Raw genomic sequence first — 22,098 nt, 5'->3', positions numbered from 1 at the left:
TGAAACAACTAAATTCTGTGTATTTTTGGAGAAAGTGAACTACAGTAGAACCCCGGTAACTCGAACTCTGAAGGGAAACGAAAAACAGTTCGAGTTAGCGGGGTTTCGAGTTTTCGGGGTCGATTGAATATTTAATTTGCCAAGTTAATAATTGATAGTTTATTGATTTTTCAGCACTTCAGCCTGATACAGTACAGTGCAAAGTAAACTTATCTCGTTGGAAACTCAAACACGATCATAAATTCTTATAATTTGAGTGGAAAATGGCTGTCAGATACGTGATCTGTTCGTTGTTCTAATCAATGGGCATAAGTGGCGAGTTGCAAGAACCGGAATTCGAGTTATCGGGGTAAATTTGACCCAAATTTTAATCAAGGGAAACGAAATTTAGTTCGAGTTAGCGGGGTTTTCGAGTTATCCGAGTTGGAGTTAACCGAGTAGAAATGACTTTACTTATTCAGCTATAAATAGTTCTTAAACCAAAAACCCACTAGTTGAGTCTGCGAGATTCTAATAAGAATATCGGCAGAAAATAAATTGTGAAAAAACAAATGACCTTAAAGTATTTTTTTAAAAAAAAAAAAAAGTAGACCTAGATCACATCTTTTTTAACCAGGTGTTAACAGCTGCGTCGGCCTCGCCGCCGTAATTATTGCTTAAATTTGCTGCAGGGACAAAATCGTCCACCGGAGGGGATATCGTATCCCTGCAACATTTTGTCTCTGCGCCGACATGTCCCACGAAGTTCAACGAGTTGAACTCCGGGCAACATTTCGCAGCGACTTAATTGCCGCAAATCCGTAGATTGCATGAGCATAAAATTATAAGCACACACGAGGGGACGCGTCGCTGCGACATGTCCCTGGGGCATTTTCTCGCGAAATTTTTTCAAACGCCGGCGGGATAACAGCTATAAGCAGAAGCAAACAGTGACACCCTTTTTATCCCCTGGTTCGACGATTACCCCGACACGAGTATTGGAGATTCACGTCCCATCCCCATCCTGATTGCAACAAGTGTTACTTGAACGTAGCTTTAAATTATGTAAAGGACGCTGGTGTTATTCAAAGAAAATTTGATTTGGTAATAAATGCCCTTTGGAAGTACTAGTTATATGCATCAGCTATAAAAGTAGTATAAAAGACAAAACACGTGCTTTCCTGTATGCACATTCATGACTTAAGACCGCGACATCAAGTGGTTTGCACCCTGCCCACCCTCTCCACGAGGAAACCCGGTTTGGAGTATCCGTATAAGCCTATTTGCGCTACCTCTGTGAGTTAGTTTCTTGAAAAAACAACTTTTGCACCCGTTTGGCGTCATTCTTTCCCGGCGCAACTAAACGATAAAACGTATGATCGATATAAATTAATCGATCAACAACGGTAATCGATGAATTACATGGATTATTTATTGATTTTCCATCATTGTCGTCGATTTTTACGAACGAAACCCTTGTTAACGATGCTGATCATACCAGTGACAGAAGGAAAACAATTGACCGCTAATGTTCAAGTTTTTTTTGGTAAATAACAATATGACACTGAGAGGCACATCACCTGTGTAGGCAAAGAAAGCAAAAACAACCATAATTTAACAAACATACGGCACTCCTGTGTATTGCATTCTTGTGTCTTCTCAGCTGGTCCCAGGTGACTGCAGTCATTTCCACCGTTAGATGGCGGGGGATTGGTGCAGGTTCTTGAAAGTGTCTTTGTTCCTCCTCCACACGACACACTGCACTCAGAAACGGACCAAGGAGTGTATCCACCGTCTGTCAACAGCAGTTCAGAGTTAAGAAGATACAACTTTGTTTTAACTAAAATGACTTATGGGATATTATCAGTTGAATCAACTGAACCTATAAAAAAATACTTGCCATAAATAAACTAAGTACATTTCACAGCCAAGGTATGGAGAATTCTTTACACAATGAGCGCAGTTGTGATGAAATGTTGAGCTCACGAATCACCAAATTAACTCTACTTATTTTAAGTACTGTAAGTAAATTCAAGAATTTCCTTTTGCGCGCTAGCCATAGTAAGAGAATGGGCGACCGCACGAGTTACAGAAGTATCTTTTGACCCCGGGAGGGGGGGGGGGGGTACTCCCATATGTGGCCTATATAGGTATGTGCCGCCCGATAGGGTATGGTTTTTGAGGTTCTCGGTCCTTAAATAGGGTATCATTTTTGCTTCTTTTGGCAATGTGTTCCCGTTGTGATCCTTGGATATATAGGGTACCTAAATTCTATTAGCTAAAATAAAGGCCCAGCTAAACGAAATAAAAGGTATCTTAAAACTGAATTTTCTGTTCAGGTATCAGTAAAGCGATTTTTAAAGATTTGTGTCTTGCCGTGCGCGGTTAGCCGTTATTTGGGTCGTCACGGAACGCTTCTCCTCCCCTTAAATAGGGTGTCATTTTTCGGTTTTGGACCTTAAAAAGGGTATCAATTTTTGCTTTCTTTATCCTTAAATAGGGTCAGGGTTTAAGAACCTTGGCGGCACACCCCTATCCAAAATTTATGCGAGTACCCCCCCCCCCCCGGGCTTTTGACCTCAGTGGGATTTGATCTTTGTAATTTTACAGTTCAAATAAACTTTGTTGTTGTTGTTTGTTGATCGCACGTCTGGCAGATTAGATCACCTTTGCTCTACAGACTGAGCTTCGAGGCCAGATGGAGGTAAAAGGGACTGTGTCACGGCTGAGTTATTTTATTTTATTAGGTTTTGCCAAATACTCGTTATGAAACTTAAAGTTTGCAAAGAATTTACTTATGTGGATCTGAATAGCAAACAAGCAAACGAGATAAACTTTGAAAACTGTTCAGCCCAACAATATTTCAAAAACCCATATTCCGTTTCAATCTTCGTCACTTTTGGCCATCCGTATTTTCTTCTGTATTTGCAGTGTTATTGAAATGGTTCTTCACTGTTTTAAGAGGTGATGTTTATATTTCACCGAATTTGATGGTCATTTCCCATGAATAAATTTGGCTAAACTCCGCGACACATTCCCTTTAAGGGTAAAATTGCAAATGCAATGCTGCGCCACGCAGCACTGGAGATATTAGAAGCTGAAAAGTGAAGGATTTACTTTCAGTGATTTAAAGTACTGGAAAATAACCTATTTTGACTTCAGTGAGTTTTAATCAACAATCTTGAGATTACTGATCATGAATGATCATCATTCCAACAAGCGCGGACTTCTGTTGCAGTGTGTAGCTACATGTACGTCACGACTGGGTGCGAACCGGATCACTTGGAACATAATTAACTAATCAAAAAGTTGAGAACAAACGATTGACCTTTTTCATAAAGGAATCAATAACGTCGAAGATGACAAAAAAAATTCTGCAACAAAATGTCAAACTCATCAACGCTACGGAAAGTTGCGGTCGTCCGGCAAGAAAAGAAAGTTTCGACTTTAAATTTTAAGAGCTTAACAGTGCTTTCAGTTTGGCCTTCACAAAAAGGGATTTTCAAGCTTCATTTTCGTGCAAATTAAAATTGATAAGGATTCCTGTATAGACTAGTCGATTGTATTCAAATAAGCAAGTAAACAGGGCTTTATTTGCCTTCACGTGGTTTCAAATTTTTTGCAGCCTTGTTGGCTGAACTTTTCAGCGTCACTGTACTGTTTACGAAAAAGATCGCCATACATTGTTCTTAACGTTTTGATTTGTTTACCTTCGGACGTACACGAAGACGGGCGAGGGTATGATTTAACTTGTACGTCCGAGGGTTTATTTTCTTTCAAGTTCCCGGTTGATGTCGTCAAACTATAAAGAGCAAGCTAGTTTAAGAAAAATACATCAAGACAACGTTGTCTTTTTTTCATTTTGCCTTCTTCTATGACAACGTTATTGCAACTAGGTGCACATTTGTTTCGGTTTTTAAAAATGTTGTAAACCCTTACAAAAATTATTAAAGACGCAATAACATTGAATCCTGTCTTAAAATCATAAAATGAAATTTAAAGAGTCGAAAATCCCGTGACAGGATTGGAAATTCGAACTTTCTTTTAATTTTCATCAAAAAGACCCATTTTAGTGAACTGTTTTCAAACATATTGTTGAAAAGTTCTAGCGAGAAAATATTCAAGAAATTGGTCTTTTAGACGAAATAAAAGAAAATTCTAGTTTTCGGTCCTGTTGCAGGTTCTCGATAGTTTAGAGACAGCAGCTCATAAGTATTCACCTTTAGGAACTACGCACTGGGATTGTCCTCTTATAAACTGAGATCTTAGCGACCTCTTATAGAAGTCACGCCACCGCACGACAGGCCCACCGGTGCCTCCATCGCATGTCTTAGCTTCTTCAGCAATCTCGTTTTCTGTAAGCATCCTGTTCCACAGATAAAAGCTGGTCATCTCCACGGTTTCCGTTCTTTCGCCTCCTCCAAGTTGTAAATTCCCTCCTCCAGTTCTTGGACCCACCGAACAAGATTGGAATTTAACTTTAAGTCCATCCTTGTAGAAACTGGTGTACCCTGAACCTCGAGTCCCGTCCCACAAGAGGCAGATATGGTGCCATCGATTACCCATCAGCCGAGCCTCAAAGTTGCTGTAAAAATGATAGCATAATAGCACAGTTCACGTATGTAATGGTTCAAACATGAATTATTCTTTTTACAGTAGTGTTTGAAACTATAAAAAAGGATTTAAGTTTCTAGTTCCACAAATATCCGAAAATAACGCTCCCTTAACATCTTAGACGCAATTCCTGAGGTAAACATTTTGTGAAGCAATCGCAGTGGAACAGTTTCTTTGATCAAACTTCAGAGTTTTTAGTCACCAGCTCGACCGGGATTTTGTCCTTGTCTATATTAGGCTAAAAGCTATACTGAATCCACAGACACGATTTGTGACAAGAGAACATATTAGTAACGTTAAACTATGAAGTACTATACAACACTATAAAGGACACAACAGAACACAACACTATGTAGTACTATAAAGGACATAACACTAAATGAAATCTACCATCAAGAGAAGACAAACGGGAATAAACCATCGTAATCCCTTTAGTTAGTTAGTCAGTCAGTCAGTCAGTCTGTCAGTCAGTTAGTCAGTCAGCCAGTCAGTCAGTCAGTCTGTCTGTCTGTCAGACAGTCTAGTCAGTCAGTCAGTCAGTCAGTCGGTCAGTCGGTCAGTCAGTCAGTCAGTCAGTCAGTCAGTCAGTCAGTTAGTAAGTTAGTTAGTTAGTTAGTTTAGCTTCTCACCATGTTTCCCCCCCTTTTCCAATCCCAAAGACAAGATTTTTAGCATTATCGAGGCCTGCAAAGAAGCTGTTTGCTGTCAACTCATTGTGTCCATCCACGTTGTAAGCGACTAGATACATTCGCTTGTTTGGGTTGTTCTGCCAGTTAGTTGGAATCCTCAGCCACATGCACATGGTCATTTCTGACAAATCTGGGATGTCATCCATGACAAATTGATTCATTCCCAATGGCGGCTTTATCATAACATCAAAAAGGTCCCTCGCTGCAAATTTTGATAGAAGGCATTTGCTTTATTAATGTTCAGATTGGGAAAACTTAAAGGGAATAAGCATTGTATATGCATTCGCAAAAAGACAAATTTTGTTTTATTTGTGAGTATGTACTTACAGCTTCTGTTAAGACGTAAGCTTTGATTGAAGCCGTTTAGATATGGTTATAGTTACTGTTCGGTCAAAATATCGTCTTGCTTGACTGATTGATATTGTACCTTGTATTTGTCTTTTTAAGACGAATGAAAAGAAACATCAAACTGTGAAGTTCTTGCCTAAATTTTACACATGGATACGTTGGACTTCTCATTCTTCACTTTCTTACGTGGAAAACTTTACATTGAAAAAATATCACTCCGCGTGCACTTTTCGAGGCTTTACGATGTCAGAATTTAGCTTAGCCGAAAGTGGTAAATTACAAGTTGGCATCGAAGAGCTGCTTACTTGGTATTTACAACGAAACTTCAATAAAACAAATTGCCGAAGGAAAAGGAGGCTCGTTATATTGGGGTACACTGTTTTTATACGTCTTACTGATAGTCAATTTCCCCGGGTTGAACAATATTACCGTTCGTTATACAGCATGCAGACTGCTTTTTGCCTGTTTCAAAACTAGTCTTTGTGCGAAACCACATGGAAATCAGTTTTACCTGCACGTTATTTCATTTAAGTCAAACTCATTTTCAGATTATTATAAAACCTTTACCACAAGGGCTCGTTTTGAAACAGAGGAAAAGGCAACTCGGCAATAATGGCGTATTAATCCGTTACTTACGTTTCCGATCGCACATCTTTTTGCCCAGGTAAGGAACACTTAAAAGGTGAAGATTATCATACAATGCAGAGAAACCTGTAAATTCATTAAAAAAAAGCTGATTATTAATGCCGGAGGACGCACTTGATATGACACTCAATCCAAGTGCTCTTTTAAAACAAACAAACCTTAAAAAAATTTATAACTGTAATAAATGAAATGATGATGATGACGACGACGATAAACAGGAAGAGAAGAGAGGCGGTCTATCATACGATTGCCAGTATTTCATTTGACGTTCAAGGGGGTACATTTTGTACATTATTCGCATATCTCTTATAAGGCGTGTTATATAGTTATTGTCTTCCGATTGACGCAGGTAACTTGATTTTCGTCTGGAAAATTACCCTTTCGTGGCACTTTAATATGATACCGTATTTATTCGATTAAGTACCCTGGGCGCTTATTAAATTTTTGGACCTTCGAGGCTGGGCGCTTATTAACTTTTCACCATTTTCAGCAAGTATTTAGTTTATTTTTGTACAAAACAATAAATAATAACAAAACGTGTAGATGTACCAAAGCAGAATTTTAACTGTTTATTGAAAGTTTTTATAAATTACTAAGAAAAGTTGGTCTACGGGGAAGTCTCTTAGCAGTACTTAGTCAATTTAAATAATCAATACTCCTCTTGTGCACTTCACTTTTTTACGGTGTGGGGGTCAGGGCGCTTATTCGAAGATGGGCGCACATTTTTTTTCTACCTTCAGGGTGGGCGCTTATTCGAGGTTGGGCGCTTAATCGAATAAATACGGTATGTTCATATTCAAACTAATAGTAGACAAAAAGAACTTTCCACTTATAGGCATCCGGACTCTTAAATAGTGATGACTATTAGCCGTGACATGGTCTTTGGGAGCGAAGGTCTGTATCTTAGTATGGTGAATGATTAACGTGATTAAAAACTTACAGGGGAGAACAAGAGGCATCAGAAAAAGAATGACCAAATTGAAGCTCTTCATTTTCCTGTAGGAAAGAAAATAAGTATAATGAATCTCACCAATATGTAGTCCGAATGCGTGCGCTGCACGGTGTTTCGTTCAGGTGTTTGCACTTTTGCTCCAAAATAACAATTTCGATTTTCTTTTTTCCTATCCCTGAACTTTTCGGATCAATTTAGGTTTCTGGGAAACTGCTCACCTACCCCTCCCCAAACCTAACATTTTGCCCAAAGCGATAAGTAAGGGTTAATGTTAGGTTTGGGGAGGGGTAGGTGAGCAGTTTCCCAGAAACCTAAATTGATCCAACTTTTCTTGAAAAGATTGGCTAAATAATCAAAGCAAAGCACAAATTGCCAATCAGCCAAATGTCAATTATTAGTTTTAAGACGTTGTAACCGCTGTAGCGAATTTAGAAAGGTGACGTTTCTAGCGGGAGCAATTCATCGAAGCTAACGATAATAAAGAACTTTAATGGTTCAAGCGTCTGGCTTTCTAAATTCGCTATCGCGGTTACTTTTTTTTCCTTAAACATCATTCCCTTAAATAAATCCCCCCAAATAATCTAAAGGTGGTGGTGGTGGGGGTGAGGAGGTTAATTGTGTATATAAGGGAACTCCTCTCTCCAACTCTTCTTTCTTTCACCTCCCTTCCTGTCAAATTAAAAATTTACGACTGTTATCATGATAGAATGACTCGAGCTAAAAGATATTGTCACTGAAAATATTAGTCACAGAAATCAAATTGAGAACAGCTTAAAGGCCCGTGTCTTCCCGCCTCGATTAAACTCCTCCCTTTGAATAATAGTCCCCTTTTGGTGCACAAAAATAAAATAATCGCCCCGGCCATTATTTGAGGAAAACAGAACAGAGTCCGCTTGCAGTTCAGCTGTTTTGTTTTGCTTTTTGTTTTCAGGCCTAAGTTATAATAAAAATTAATATCAGTATAGAATAGCATGCTTATCAAAAAAAGGATTGTCTGGAGAAAGAAACTCGAACGTACAAACGAAAGACGGCGACAAAATGTCGAATGTAATTAAAATTGACCTTTTGCGTCTCGTTTCATGCTCAGTATGTTTACGTTTATATCTATGCTTGTTCGCTTGATCGATTAAAATTTATTATACTTTTTAGCCACTCTGGGTTCAAGCCGAAGAGATTTAAATTATTAATGGCTTTTCGAAACATTTAGTTGTCAGTTCAAAGTTATTTTTTGTTGTTTTAAGCTTGAAATTTACCGCCGCTAGTATAATTATTTCCGCACCGTCTGCATACAATCACGAATTAATTCTGTCTTTTCGCCTTCGGGCATTTACAGCTATCTGTTTAAAACTTTAGGTTCCGCCGTTCATCGCTATGCGTTCCGAATAAATTGTAAGCCGTTCAGTAGCTCATAGCCGTGCGTTTCAAATTTTTCGACAGCCGTTCAGTAGTTCATAACCGTGCGTTCCAAATTTTTCGACAGCCGTTCGGTTGTTCATAACCGTGCGTTCCAAATTTTTCCACAGCCGTTCGGTTGTTCATAACCGTGCGTTCCAAATTTTTCGACAGCCGTTCGGTTGTTCATAACCGTGCGTTCCGAATAAATTACAAGCCGTGCGTTACCCGTTCGGTAGCCGTGTATTTTACCCGTTCGGTATAAAGCCCTTAGTGTACGTTTTCGCGTGAGAGGTCACATATGGTTATTTGACCGTTTATAATCTTCATGTCGATGATCAACCTAGTGTTTCTCTTACCACCTAACGCAGCGCAACGATCTTATCGTTTTGGTTCTTTAAGAAGAAGGAAACGCAGAATGATCCCGTTCTTGGTTCAGTATAAGGCAAAACGAGAACTGGTCCAGCCTCAGTTTGTTTTATATATTTTATAATAACTTGTTATCAGTACAATTTATTTCCTTGCTTTCCTTAAAAAAAAAAAACAAACACATATTTTGTATTTTAGTTGATGATGGAAGAGGTTTCGGGTCATTATGTCAATTAATTTGACGACTTACACTGAATTAGCCTGAGTTACACTGAGTTTTACACATGTAGGCCCCGTAAAGTATCAAAAGATTACGGTATAACTAGAGACAAAAGCCGTGTAACGCCATGGATTACCTAGCTTACAAAACAATTCGATAACACGTCCCGAGCCCAGTTCATAGATAGGTAATACTACTTCTTTCTTGGTCATCTTTATGATAAATTTAGGTTTCCCGACTAGACAAAAATCGCAGTTATTGGCAATTAAAACAAGTTTGTATATATTTCGATAAATGAATATGTTTCCTATTCCAGGCAAAATAAAATAATCACAACCATGACCCCCAGAAGAAAAAAAAATGGCCAAAAATTATTCCATAAAAAACAAAACTGTCAACTTGATTTTTAAACATACATTTGCTGACCGAATTTTGGTAACGGTAATAATGAATGGAATTACAATTTGTTGGACTCAAACCAACATGGAAAAATAATATTAGAATGGTCATTTAGAAGTCCAGGAAGTTGTTTGCAATCCAGTTACATTGTCAAGCCAATTGAAAAAATGAATAAAATTAAAATGAAGCTCTTACCCACCGGCCTCTTCCATAGACGTATCTTCCCTTTTTCTAAATCAAATAAGTATCTCTAACAATATATACATGTAGATAATCTTACTCAAAAAATATATTATCTTACCGAAGGTCCCTTCGTCCTCACCTGATCCTGTACCACTGAAAGGAAATGAAAATAGCTTTTACCAGAACAGGTAATACACTTTGTAAGGCTTTTGTTTATTTATAAGTCAATGAATACAATTTTACTGAAAGTCACCGGCCCAAATGTAAACATTGTAGCTAGGTGGTATAACACCTTTATCTTCTACAGGAAAGAATTTGGTAAAGCAAAAAATGTCATAAACCAACATCGAAATATACATTTGTTTTTGTGTGTGTGTGAAAAGTCCGATCTTGTTCCACTAAAGGTAAATGAATATAGCATTTTCCACAACAGGTAATACAGTTTGAAGGCATTTGTTTATTCATAAGTCAACGAAATTATTTTATTGGCAGTCGTCGGCCAAATGTAAACATTGTAGCTAGGTGGTATAACACCTTTATCTTCTACAGGAAAGAATTCGGTAAAGCAAAAAATGTCATAAACCAACATCGAAATATACATTTGTTTTTGTGTGTATGTGAATAGTCCGATCTTGTTCCACTAAAGGTAAATGAATATAGCATTTTCCACACCAGGTAATACACTTTGAAGGCATTTGTTTATTTATAAGTCAACGAAATTATTTTATTGACAGTCGCCGGCGCAAATGTAAACATTGTAGCTAGGTGGTATAACACCTTTATCTTCTACAGGAAAGAATTCGGTAAGCGAACAATTTCATAAACCAACATCGAAATATATATATATATTTTTTGATAAATCAAAACTAGTGATAAAAAAGAAGACACGTTTGGGCCAAAATTTCTGTTTATTGATAACAATAAAAATGTTGCGCCCCCTTTGAGGGAGGGAGGGAGGGAGGGAGGGAGGGAGGGAGGGAGGGAGGGAGGGAGGGAGGGAGGGGAGGGGGGAGGAAAAGCTAACTCGACCGAGAAACTAGAACACAAAGCTAGCTAGCTGACAACGTAGAGACGCGAACAATTTCATAAACCAACATTAAAAAGATATGTCAGTGTTTTCCAGTGTGTTTGATGCAATAATATTTGATATATATTTTTTTCCATTTTCTATTTTTCTGTTTCATTCTGGTGCTAACAGCGTTTGAGCGTCAAAATTTATTGGGGCACCCAACGACAAGATAATTAAAGACTTCGCTATAAAAACTTTATCTGTTCGGTCATCCTAGGGAGACTTAAGATGATTCCACTGAAATAAAAGGAGTATTAAAAAATTTCTGAAACTTGGCCCAGGTTACAATTACGTTATGAGCATTAAAAAAATGAAATAAAAATGGGGGTCACCGCGCTAGTTTTTGTGTAAAATGGATGGGCATTATAGCAAATATAAGACCAGCGAGATATATATTAAGAACCCTAGTAATCCAAATGGGGATCGCTATTGTTTCCAGAAAAAACATTTTTGCATTAAAGAATTAGTCTAGTTCAACAAAATAGACTTTGATCTTATATTAAAAACTATTCTTATTGTACAGGAATTAAGAGAAATTTTGCTTCGAATTCGTGTGCACGCCAACGGCACTACCTATAAACGTGTTTTTTACGTCATTAAAATTAAAATATCTCAATGTAGAATTTTAATTATTTTTTAAATCGCGATATATTGTAGACAACAGTATGACATTTAAATTAATGTATTAAAAAAATGGGGGTCACCGTGCTTGTTTAAGAGAAAATGACCATTTATTTCCTTACCGAGCTTAGCCTGAAGCTTAAGGGAATCACGTAGTGTTCTGTGTGCGCAAACGGAAAAACACTGTTGCGGACACAAAATGTTTCTGAGAAAAACTAGAAACATTTTTGAGTTTCGAATATATATTTTGTGTCCGCAACAAACGTTGCACGTGCGGGCAAACAGGGAAACGTTTGTATCCGCAACAATTAATGTATCCTCGTTTGCCAACACTTTTAAGCCTTCTCAAATTTATTAGGACTTTTTTTGTCCGTTTCCCGAATTTGCAAGCTATTGTTGCCTTTCCAAAAATCGTAGCTGGCGTTTTTCTGTTTTCAAAACGACATTTTTTCCTGTTCAAAAAAAACGGAAAAGAATAAGAAAAAAAAAATAAACATAAAAAACAAACGTATCGATAAACTTTTTAAAATCAATTGAGCGTGTCGTTTACACTTATTCTGAAATCGCATACTCTCCTATTAAATTCGTGGAAAAGCCGGTTGCTCTTATAAAATACAAAGCTCATTTGTCTACATTTCTCGTGGTGTTTTACGTAGAGGGTGGTAAACGGTTTTTTCGTGACCCATGAATGCTTTTTCTCCCTTTCCGCCAATTGTAAAATGGCGGCTTTCTCTCTTTAGCGGTGATTCACAGTTGCGGATCCAGATCTTCAGCTAGGTGGAGGGCCCGGTCATCCAGGCCCTGGAATAAGGAGGGGTATCCAGTAAGCGTTCAAACACAAGACCACGTGTGGTAAATTGTGTGACCAGTGCATGTCCGTGACTGATTGAAATTCAGGGACTCAGGTCACTCTACTCCGACAGGTAATCTAACACATTTTATCTTATTTTCGTGAAATGGCCAACTTTTTGCGTGAATCATGAAATAAATGGCCTTTTCATTTTCCCTGAAATGTGATCTGCCCCCCCCCCCCCCCCCACTTTACATACAGTAGTTATAACGATAAATGTATACAAGAAACATAATGCATACATACATCTGTACCCAATTAAATGAAAGCATTAATTTTAAGGCAAATAATATCAAAAACTCTGATTTAATTTCTCTGTAAGGGATCCATACTGAAAATCTTTATATTTAGCTTTGATATTCTTCAATATTCTGCAAAAAATTCATAAGGATTCAATATCACCTTGTCTTTTTGGACAAAGTATGGATTTTTGCATTGAATGATATGATAATGATGATGATATTAATAATAATAATAATAATTTGCAATTATTGGATGAGGCTGAATATGATATGAAGAATTATGCAGATCGAGGAGGGTAATAAATAAATAAATTCCAATTATTGGAATTTCTTCCAAATTTGGTCGGGCTAGCTGAATAGCTGGAATTAGCCGGGGATCGAAAGCCAATCAGAAACACAGAAATATTGTGAATGAATAATAATAATAATTATATTAATAATGATGATGATGATGATGATAATGATACATAAGTAAAGCTTTTATTTCAATAGGGTAACTCCATCAGTTTTAAAATTAAAACTGTTATCAACAGAGACCCTAGTAAAAAGTAAAAAAATAAGTCACAAAAAAACCTACAGTGTACATAAAATAGAAGTAAAAAAAAATACTGGTAAGAACAAAAACAAAAACAATATAAAGCACTAGGTGCTGATGCCATTTAAACAATTTCATTTCAATTAGTTAACAAAAGTACTATTTAAATTTAGTAATTCAGCTCTTACAAAATGCATTAAGCTATGTACACTTTCAGTGTACACTTGTATGCATCTCTCAAGCTTTACAATTAATTTTTTTTTACTTTTATACTCAATTGAAAAGTTTAATTAGAACACTTTTAATTTTTTTTCTGGAGTTGAATGATACACCTTCTTTGTACATTAGGTGTTTTTCAGTACTTGAGAAGTTGACGTAGGCTGAGGTTTACATGTACAATTTGTACAATGTAGCTTCACTCTCTCCAACTTTGCTGTGTCATTCCCCCAGACCAACATTAAAATATGGTGAAGTAAGCAGGTTTCTAGAAAAGTCCTGTCCAGTCAGTGACAGGACAGTAAATTTTCCTGCCAAGCAAGTACATTTTCATTTTTTCACATTTTCATTTTACTGATGCCCAATCGGAAAGGGCCCAGGCAAGTTGTCTGCCAATTTAATTGTAAAAAAAGTATTTAAGACAAGCATTACAACTGCCTTCGGTGAACAAAATGCAAGAGCTGCATGTGCCTTAAAGGCAAGCTGGAATTTAAGTTTATTTTTTCTCACACCCTGCTACAGGCCAAAACTTGACTGGTTTTACAAAGAATGACTGTACTTGGCTGTTACTTGTGCACATTTAACAAATAACACTCCAGCTTGCACACATTTTCAACTGGAGGTTGTATGATTGAGTGGTAGAGTGTTGGTATTCAGGTTGAAGGTCCAGCCTTCCACCAGTTCTCATGCTGCAGGGCTATCATTAAACTTTTAAGCAGCTGTAATGATCACCAATAGCATTTCACTTAAATGAACATAAATTGTTCAACAAAGACACAAGCATGGGACAAAGAAAAAATCTGAGTCCCGGCAGGAATCGATACCCACGGCCTCCCATGCCAGATACCGGTTGGGTGCTTGTAGCTCAGTTGGAGCAACCAACCGGTATTTACTACAGAATTTCACTCTGTACACAAGTGTAACATAACACCAATCTACAACTTTACCCGTAACATTGTGAACTCAGCTGTATCAGGTGTTGCACACAGTTTTATTGTAAGCACTTTGCAATTTGAAATAATTTGCACTCCATGCAACAACATTTCAAGAGAAAAATATAGACTTATGTTATGAGACCAGCTCTGTTTGCTCACTGTTTAGGCCTGAGTTCAACTCCTCAGCCATGTCATGTAAAAAGCCAATTCAGGTCAGCTGATTTGTTACCAATTTGTATTTATTTGAGATACATAATTTGTGCTCCCTTCCAATCCCCGCACAAATATAAGGGGGGAATCCAAAGTCACGTGACCAGCGGATTGTTGCAGGGGGAGAGGGGGATAAATGACAATGAGCTTGTGAAACATTTTACTGTTAGCATGTTAAGACTGTCAGAACTAAAGACATTATAAGGACCTGCCACGAAAATGTTTACGTACCATACGGAGAAAATATACACTCTAAACTTACCTCAGCCTGGACTACCAAAATGTCTAAAGCCAAGCAACTGAAGCAAACCGGGATAGAAAAATAGAGCAGCATAATCTTTCTCCATATAAAGCTTGTGTAAAAAAGAAGAACATAAATTTTAGAGTTCAGCCTTAGTCTCTGAGACTATTACAATACACATTTTGAACACTGGAGGAAAAAAACATGTCTCGTTGGGCCTTCTTCGATCTTCCACGTAAACTCACCTCCTTCAATACTGAAGATTCTCGTGAGTGTTAAAATAAATAACTACTCAAACTGAGATTCGTTGCAATTGCAAGAAAATTCCATACGGATACTTGAAGGAAGTGTTCATGTGTTGAAACAGCGAATTCAAAGTGGCACTTTACAACTCCACGTTTTACAAAATTCACTAAATATTGAAACGAGCGCCAAAACTTGTCAACATGCCAAACAGCATCTCTGCGCATCTGCAAATCGCCGATTCATACCCAGAGCCTTTCGGCCACATTCAGTGGGAGGATAAATCACTTCCTGGTTTGAACAACAATAATGGGTTTTTACAACTTTTGAGGAGGGTCCTTAGAATCATAAAATATATTAAAAATATTCAAAAAACATAAGAAAAATTATATTCAGTAGGTAGGAAGCGGAGCCTGAGCCATCGGTGGCGGCGCGTTTATGTGACACTGAGATTGCTTCTTGCTCGCCAGAATTGGACGCACCTCCAACACAGCATTTTTTTTCTTTCTACTACAATATGCGGAGGGGGGGGGGGCGATATTCCGGGCCAAAAGGAGGGGGATGTTCGTCAACTGGCTTACGGGTTTTGGTCTCACATAGGATGTTCAGGACAGAACACTAATATTTTAGCTGTCAGGTTACATTTAGGGTTGCACGCGAAGAAACGAAAAACGCTGTCATACTGGATTGACCGTCTAGACTGATCACGTGTGTAAAATAGTCTCTTTGAAAAGGTCAAAAAAGCTTGATCTACCACCAGACTAGTATCCTTTAGGGGTTTAATTCAAATTTTCCAAGCAAACCCTCCCAGATGAAATGTTGAGACAATTTCAAGGTGCCGGGTAGATTCCACTGTCTTCGAGGAGTAGAACTGTATTTCGTTCTTTGCTTCCTTAATATATCCGGAAGTGATTTGATCATATTAACATAACTAACATGACTGACTGACTGACTGACTGACTGACTGACTGACTGACTGACTGACTCACTCACTCACTCACTCACTCACGCACTCACTGACTGACTGACTGACTGACTGACTGACTGACTGACTGACTGACTGACTGACTGACTGACTGACTGACTCAATGACTCACTGACTCACTGACTCACTGACTCACTGACTCACTGACTCACTGATTCACTGACGCACTAGATTAGGATGTCATGCATTACGAATACAGACTGGAAAATATGAAAATAAAGGAGCATCAATCCCAGTAGAGCAAAGAACAGGCTTGGTATGTAAACAAAATTGCGTAGAAGACGAAAAGCATTTTTTGATGTGTTGCCAGGGGTATACAACCATAAGACATGAATTATGTTCTCACATTTGAAAGGTTGATGTAAGGTACATATATTTAAGTGAAAACGAGAGGATTAAGTACCTACTTAGAGCTGACAATAAACATACATCAAAAATAGTAGGTACTGAATATATACATTCAATGTTTCAAAAAACTTACAAGCACAATGAACATTATAATTTATTTAATTTTTACATTGACATTATGAATTGTATAAGAATCTAGTTTTTGTTATTTCTTAAATGTATTAGTAAATGTTAAAACCTTTGTTGTAAACGGACCAATACCTCCCTTTGGAGAGTAAGGCGCAATAAAGATATACTATTACTACTACTATTACTGACTCACTGACTCACGGACTCACTGACTCACTGACTTAACCAATCAGCTTTGACTGATGCTAGTTAAAATCGAAACAGTTTATTACTGTGTAAATTTACCGAGTGCTGGGCTCCGAACTGATAATATTCTTGCAAGAAATTCAGTAATTGATCCGATGTTTTCCGTTAATATCCAAAGATGAAGCGGGTAACTAATGCAGTTAAGAACTTCAAATATCACTTGTAATAAATAGAACTAAGAAGTTCTTCCTAGGCAGACTGATTCAATAAGTACTATCGTATTTTACATGTCACTACATATTAAAATCGCATAAAACGTGCCTACACATTAAATTTTAACACTTTATTTTAGCTGGCCACGCTACGTATATATACATAGATTTGTGTACTTGGGAAAATTCCAAGAGAACAAACTTCTGACTGGTCCGACAAGATTTAATACTACGTTTCGACCATTCGGTGTTCTTCAGGTAAAAATTAAAAACTAAAATGTTAAAACCAGTTACAATGCAAAAACTATTCACAACTATTTACTATTTTCAGTCATTGAAAATAGTTTTAACATTTTAGTTTTTAATTTTTACCTGAAGAAGACCGAAAGGTCGAAACGTAGTTGATTAAATTTTGTCGGACCAGTCAGAAGTTTGTTCTCTTCGAAGTTTAAAGAAATCTACAATTCTTCGAGAGATCATTGTATCCTTTACTGGATCTTTCTATTTTAAGTTCTTCGTTTGGTAAGCCTTTTATTACACAAGCTATACATAATATAATATATACAGTTTCAATGTCTTGCAGTGCTGGGATTCTCCCTTTGCAGGATCCTCCTATGTACATGTAGATCACCATCGTCTCAAACATGCGAAGTTGAAAGTGGGTCTAACTAGCAGCTTATCGTTCAAGTCACCAACTAATGCATTTAAGACTTATGCCACTTCCTGGTCACTAATTCCCCGAATGTTGGTTCCATAATTGGCATTGCTGACTGTAAAATATAGAAGAAAGCATCACGTTACGATTCAGCACTTTCTAAAACACTGTCAAAACGTGTCTTATTCGTAAACCACCAAAACGTTAAAATTCGAAAATCGTGCACGGGTATAGGATGCATTTCTCTAGCTGTCATGAAATCACTTTGCAATGTACGATAAAGCCTGTTGGTCTGACAGTTGTTTATCGTACATAAGCAAGAAATAATAATAAGTGTAAAAAATGTAAAAAGGCCTCGGGAGTCCGTTAGAAAAATAGAAACTGTACAGTGCATCGAACATCGAAATAGAAATTGAAATATTGGTTCTTGTGCAGGGAGGAAAACAGGAGAATCCGGAGGAAAACCCTCGGAGCAAAGATGAGAACCAACTACAAGCTCATCCCATATATGACACTGGTTCCACTTTTCAGCCCGGGCCACATTGGTGGGAGGCGAGCGCTCTCACTACTGTGCCAGATCTGTTCGCCTGACAGATTCAAAGGAATGAAAAATCGAAGAAGTGTCTCCATGGTAACCAGTGCTACTTTGAACCGTGAAAAGAAAACTATTTGTGCGAAATAACTGGGTCTTAATATCTTAAGTTTTCAGTGACTGGTTACTATTCCCCAGAAAAAAAGGTGATACTGATGTCGTGTTTTCATTTTATTTGAAAATTTTAATTTCGCGTTTAAACCTAAACCGGGCCTATTATATTTGTCAATCACGCTCGCCGTATACGTAGCACTTCCCGTAAAAAAAACTACTGTATTTGTATTTTTGCATATATACACACTCGGGCAAAAAAGAAAATTGCAAGAACCTTAATTACCTCCTCCGCTTCCTAAATCTTTCTTAATAATCCTTTGGTACAGGAACACTGCCCCTTCATACAGTAAGACTGCTGCAATTAGTGCTGCCAGAAACATTGTCAGCGAAATAACAATGGAGTGAAATGCAGGGGAGTTTCCGCCGAGAACGATCACATCATCATTGCCCATAGCATCGGACAATTTTTCCTTAAAAACAAAAAACAAAAACAAAACAAAAAAACAGGTCAACATTAAGATTATGTTAGCTGGCCCGGAGTTAGGAAAAACACTCTCCCTTGTGCTGGTATCCAGTCTGTTGTCAATTTCGGTATCATTAAATTTCTGTTTCCAAATTTTCCCTAAAGTAGTTGTTATCAAAGGCAATGTTCAGTATGGGTTATAAATGCTTGCAATATATACCGATGTACGAAGAATGCAGTTTTGTGCTAATCCGTTAAAACTAAATCATGATGTTTTAAATCTCAAAAGAGTTGACGATTTTTCATTGTCCAATGACAGGTAAATTAAGATTAACTGAAGGAAATCGAACAAGTTAAAAAAAAAAAAAAAACGCCGGCGAAAACAACACAAAACAAAAACAATAGAGTATTGCCATACCTCCATCTCATCCATATACTCTTTCATCAGAGTGTAAACATCTTCTCTGCGATGTAAGAGAAGATTACGAATGCAATCTTCTACTGGCCAAGCAAAAATGTCATTCTCTTTAAATGCGAAGCCATATGATCGGATCCTTTGAATCACTTTAGCCACGTACAATCTTGCATCGCTGATCTGATCCATGTAATACAGCCCACTGTACATCTCATCCAGTATCCCTGTGACGGTTTTTGTGTTCACAAGCGCGTTATGCATATCATCAAAACTGTCGAACACTGAAAAATAATCATCTTTTTCAGTTTGGTATTAACACGCCAAGACTCACGGGCCCACATTCGGTTGCTTAAAGCACTGTGTTTTAACGAAAATTTTAAATTCAGTCTTTTGCCAAAGTTATTAGAGATAGTAGGAATAACACCTCCCCCATGGGTATTCAACCAGCTGGAAGTTAATCAAGGAGCAATCTTGTGAAATATTAAAAATAGGCAAGAGAACAACCATTTAGATTAAGCTGTTTGCTTTAGGTTTATCTGCCTACAATGTCTTTTATGTGTTTTCATGTGTGCTTGCTGATTTTAATTTCGAAAAGCCCTCTGTTGCATGTCTTGCTCTGTTGAACTCCCATACCATCCTGTGTTGTGTATTGTAAAATACTTCATGGGGATGGATGAACGAAGCCCTCTTAGATGACGTAAACGAGCACGTTATTGTTCGACATTGAGCTTAGTTAGCATCGTGATTTTTCCAAATCATATAAAGATATGTTAAATTTTCCTTTTTAGTTGTCTTTATTACATGTAATTTTAGCTCAATAACAACATTAAACATACCCCTTGGATTTCCGCCTTGTTTGATAACTTCTTGGAATGCTGGACTTTCCTTTAACACAGCTATCTGAATTTTAAAAGTAATGCACCCCGGCCGTGGTGGTCTTCTGCTCTGTTCTGTGGCGTCTCGCGCTGTGTGTTGTGGTCGCGCTGCGGCCGTCTCGTTCTTCGGCGTCTCTCCTGTCGTTGCGGTGTTCCGTCTCCGGGTTCTTCCGCTGCTTTGTCTCCTTGTATATCTCTTATTATAATAAAATAATGATTTTTAGGTCCAGCTCAGTTTACTCCACAACTGAATTCCAAAACGCGTAAATAAAATGTCTCTCCACATGCACGTACAATTTCACTGCCAGAGTCAAAATTACTTAAAGTAGTTTTCGATGAGTGGAAATCAAACAACACCACCGTCGAAGAATATAGGTATAGGTATAGGTATTTTATTTAAAGTCGGTAACGTTGGGAGTGGTTGCCCAATCTCCCGAGCCAGGGGCTCGTGTTCAAAACGCACGACTATTTACAACAAAATTACTTACATTACTATTACATTAAAATCATTAAAAATAGAATTTAAAAAGAGATGCTAATATAAATATAGAATTAAAATATGAAAGCAACTAATCCTAATATTAAAAATTTAAAAGTTTAAGTTTGCACAAGAGCATAATAATATATATATGTACAAAAGAAATCAAGATAAAACTATATACAGTTCATACACTGGCACCCAGCACACATCATGCCATTTAAACTAGCTCGAAAATGTGCCAAGGTGGTCGAGGATTTGGCGGTTGCTGGCAACTGGTTCCACAAGTGAGCAATTAAATACAGAAAGGAGTTGTGCATGACAAGGCTGTTATATGGCACTATACGTCGCTACTCTAGCGTATCCATAGCAGCCATGGCTAGGAATCACTCAAACGGATGAAAAATAGGGCGTTTCATTTTCTGACCAAATTCCCAATGCTTTCTTCTTCCATTATATCACTTCACGGTGTAGACATATTCCAGTTTAGGGCTGAATAGTGATCATCGTGTTTTCTGTACAGTGCGTTTTTTTAAAATACTTTGCAATATTAATTTCTACTAACCTTTTCTCCGATCAAGGGCACATCGTGACCAACTGTAGAGGAAAGAGCAGTGGTGAGGGTAGCTGTCATTACAGAACACACCGTGAGTCCAATCATGATCCACACAATACAGAACAACCGAGCTATTATCGACTTGGGAGCTTTGTCGCCGTACCTGGATTGAAAAAATGCAATAAGAGGGTATCAAATAGACTTGAAAAAAAAAAAATGGAGCTCCACGGTTATTTACTTTCCCCTTCACTGCCCTTTATCTAAATTTAATTTTAAGGTCATTACTCTGAAATAGAACTGAACATAGATTTTTAACCAAACTTCGCCTACTGGTTTATTACTTTAAGGAAACTTAAATTTTGAATTAAATCAAAGATCTCTTCGAGATATCGACTTTTTTTGCATGAAGTTAGTATGAGTAGAAGGTTTATCCTGGGCATTGTTGTTCGAACATATCATGGAAGAATTCAAACGTCTTTCAGTTCAAGCATTTTTTTTTTATTTTCGCGGAGGAAATGCTGTATTTGTCAGTCGCGACGGCTGGGTGCTTTGCGACTCATATACTTTGGCTTGGTTAAATAACTGTTTACAATTGAGATTTCTTTTCTTGGGAGTCTGTCCACCGAGAATAACAGTATCTCAATGTGTGCGAAATTATGATGATTTTTTTTACGTGTTTGATATTACCAATCATATGTTGACAACTTTGCCATGTTTCAGTGGTGAATAAGCCAAAGTTTATCGATAATAAATTTTTCAGACAGTGTCGATAAATCACTGGACAAAAGAAAATTATTCCGAGTAAGGTCGAGTAACGCGTCACGCTTAAGTCACGAATGTTTTTTATCGTTTCCTATTGCCGCGAACCAATCAGAGTTGTTTTTTTTTTTATTGACAGTTTTGGGAAGTGTAGTCGAGCACGCGGTGTGAATTGAGATGTGATTTTTCTCCGTCGGCAAACTCGCTTTGTTGTCAGTGTTATAAGGAATTTCTCGAGAATAACCGTTGTTGGAATCATTCGCTTTGCCGTAGTTTATCTGTAATACAATCACAGCAGATCTTCTCAAAAGCAACACCTATAAAACAACGTCTGCAAAACGTAATGTCTGCAATCTTCCGACAGAAGCCTCATTTTTCGCATTCTTATCGCTCTTGGAGACAATATTTTTCTTTTCCGGTGTTACGACAAACTGTCGTG

At 37.6% G+C, this 22,098-nt stretch overlaps 2 protein-coding genes across 2 annotated transcripts in view; both read right to left on the bottom strand.

The window, feature by feature from the left end:
- LOC144643309 (uncharacterized) overlaps positions 1-22,098 on the bottom strand; it is a 76,401-nt gene that overhangs the window by 52,304 nt on the left and 1,999 nt on the right. The window contains exons 3-7 of the mRNA XM_078502512.1: positions 20,910-21,063; positions 19,828-19,891; positions 18,995-19,272; positions 18,397-18,583; positions 16,129-17,582 (exon numbers count right to left, since the gene is read on the bottom strand). Coding sequence (XP_078358638.1) covers positions 17,524-17,582; positions 18,397-18,583; positions 18,995-19,272; positions 19,828-19,891; positions 20,910-21,063 — 742 coding nt within the window. The 3' untranslated portion in view covers positions 16,129-17,523. The remainder of the gene's footprint in view (positions 1-16,128; positions 17,583-18,396; positions 18,584-18,994; positions 19,273-19,827; positions 19,892-20,909; positions 21,064-22,098) is intronic.
- LOC144643337 (neuronal pentraxin receptor-like) lies at positions 584-15,128 on the bottom strand. The gene is made up of 8 exons (XM_078502550.1): positions 14,955-15,128; positions 14,731-14,821; positions 9,909-9,943; positions 7,216-7,271; positions 6,267-6,341; positions 5,223-5,484; positions 4,200-4,564; positions 584-1,774 (listed from the first exon to the last, which is right to left on the bottom strand). The coding sequence occupies exons 4-8, from the start codon at positions 7,265-7,267 to the stop codon at positions 1,512-1,514; spliced, it is 1,017 nt and encodes a 338-aa protein (XP_078358676.1). The 5' UTR covers positions 7,268-7,271; positions 9,909-9,943; positions 14,731-14,821; positions 14,955-15,128; the 3' UTR covers positions 584-1,511.

Source organism: Oculina patagonica, chromosome 2, assembly GCF_052425735.1.
Source record: "Oculina patagonica isolate OP01 chromosome 2, crgOcupat, whole genome shotgun sequence".
NCBI lineage: Eukaryota > Metazoa > Cnidaria > Anthozoa > Scleractinia > Oculinidae > Oculina > Oculina patagonica.
This window is presented reverse-complemented; position numbering and strand designations above follow the sequence as displayed.

Coding starts and splice junctions, on each gene's coding strand:
- LOC144643337 (XM_078502550.1), bottom strand. CDS start 7,267: ATGAAGAGCTTCAATTTGGTCATTCTTTTTCTGATGCCTCTTGTTCTC. Junction 6,342..7,215: donor GATGCCTCTTGTTCTCCCCT/GTAAGTTTTTAA, acceptor ATGAATTTACAG/GTTTCTCTGCATTGTATGAT. Junction 5,485..6,266: donor AAAGATGTGCGATCGGAAAC/GTAAGTAACGGA, acceptor CAAAATTTGCAG/CGAGGGACCTTTTTGATGTT.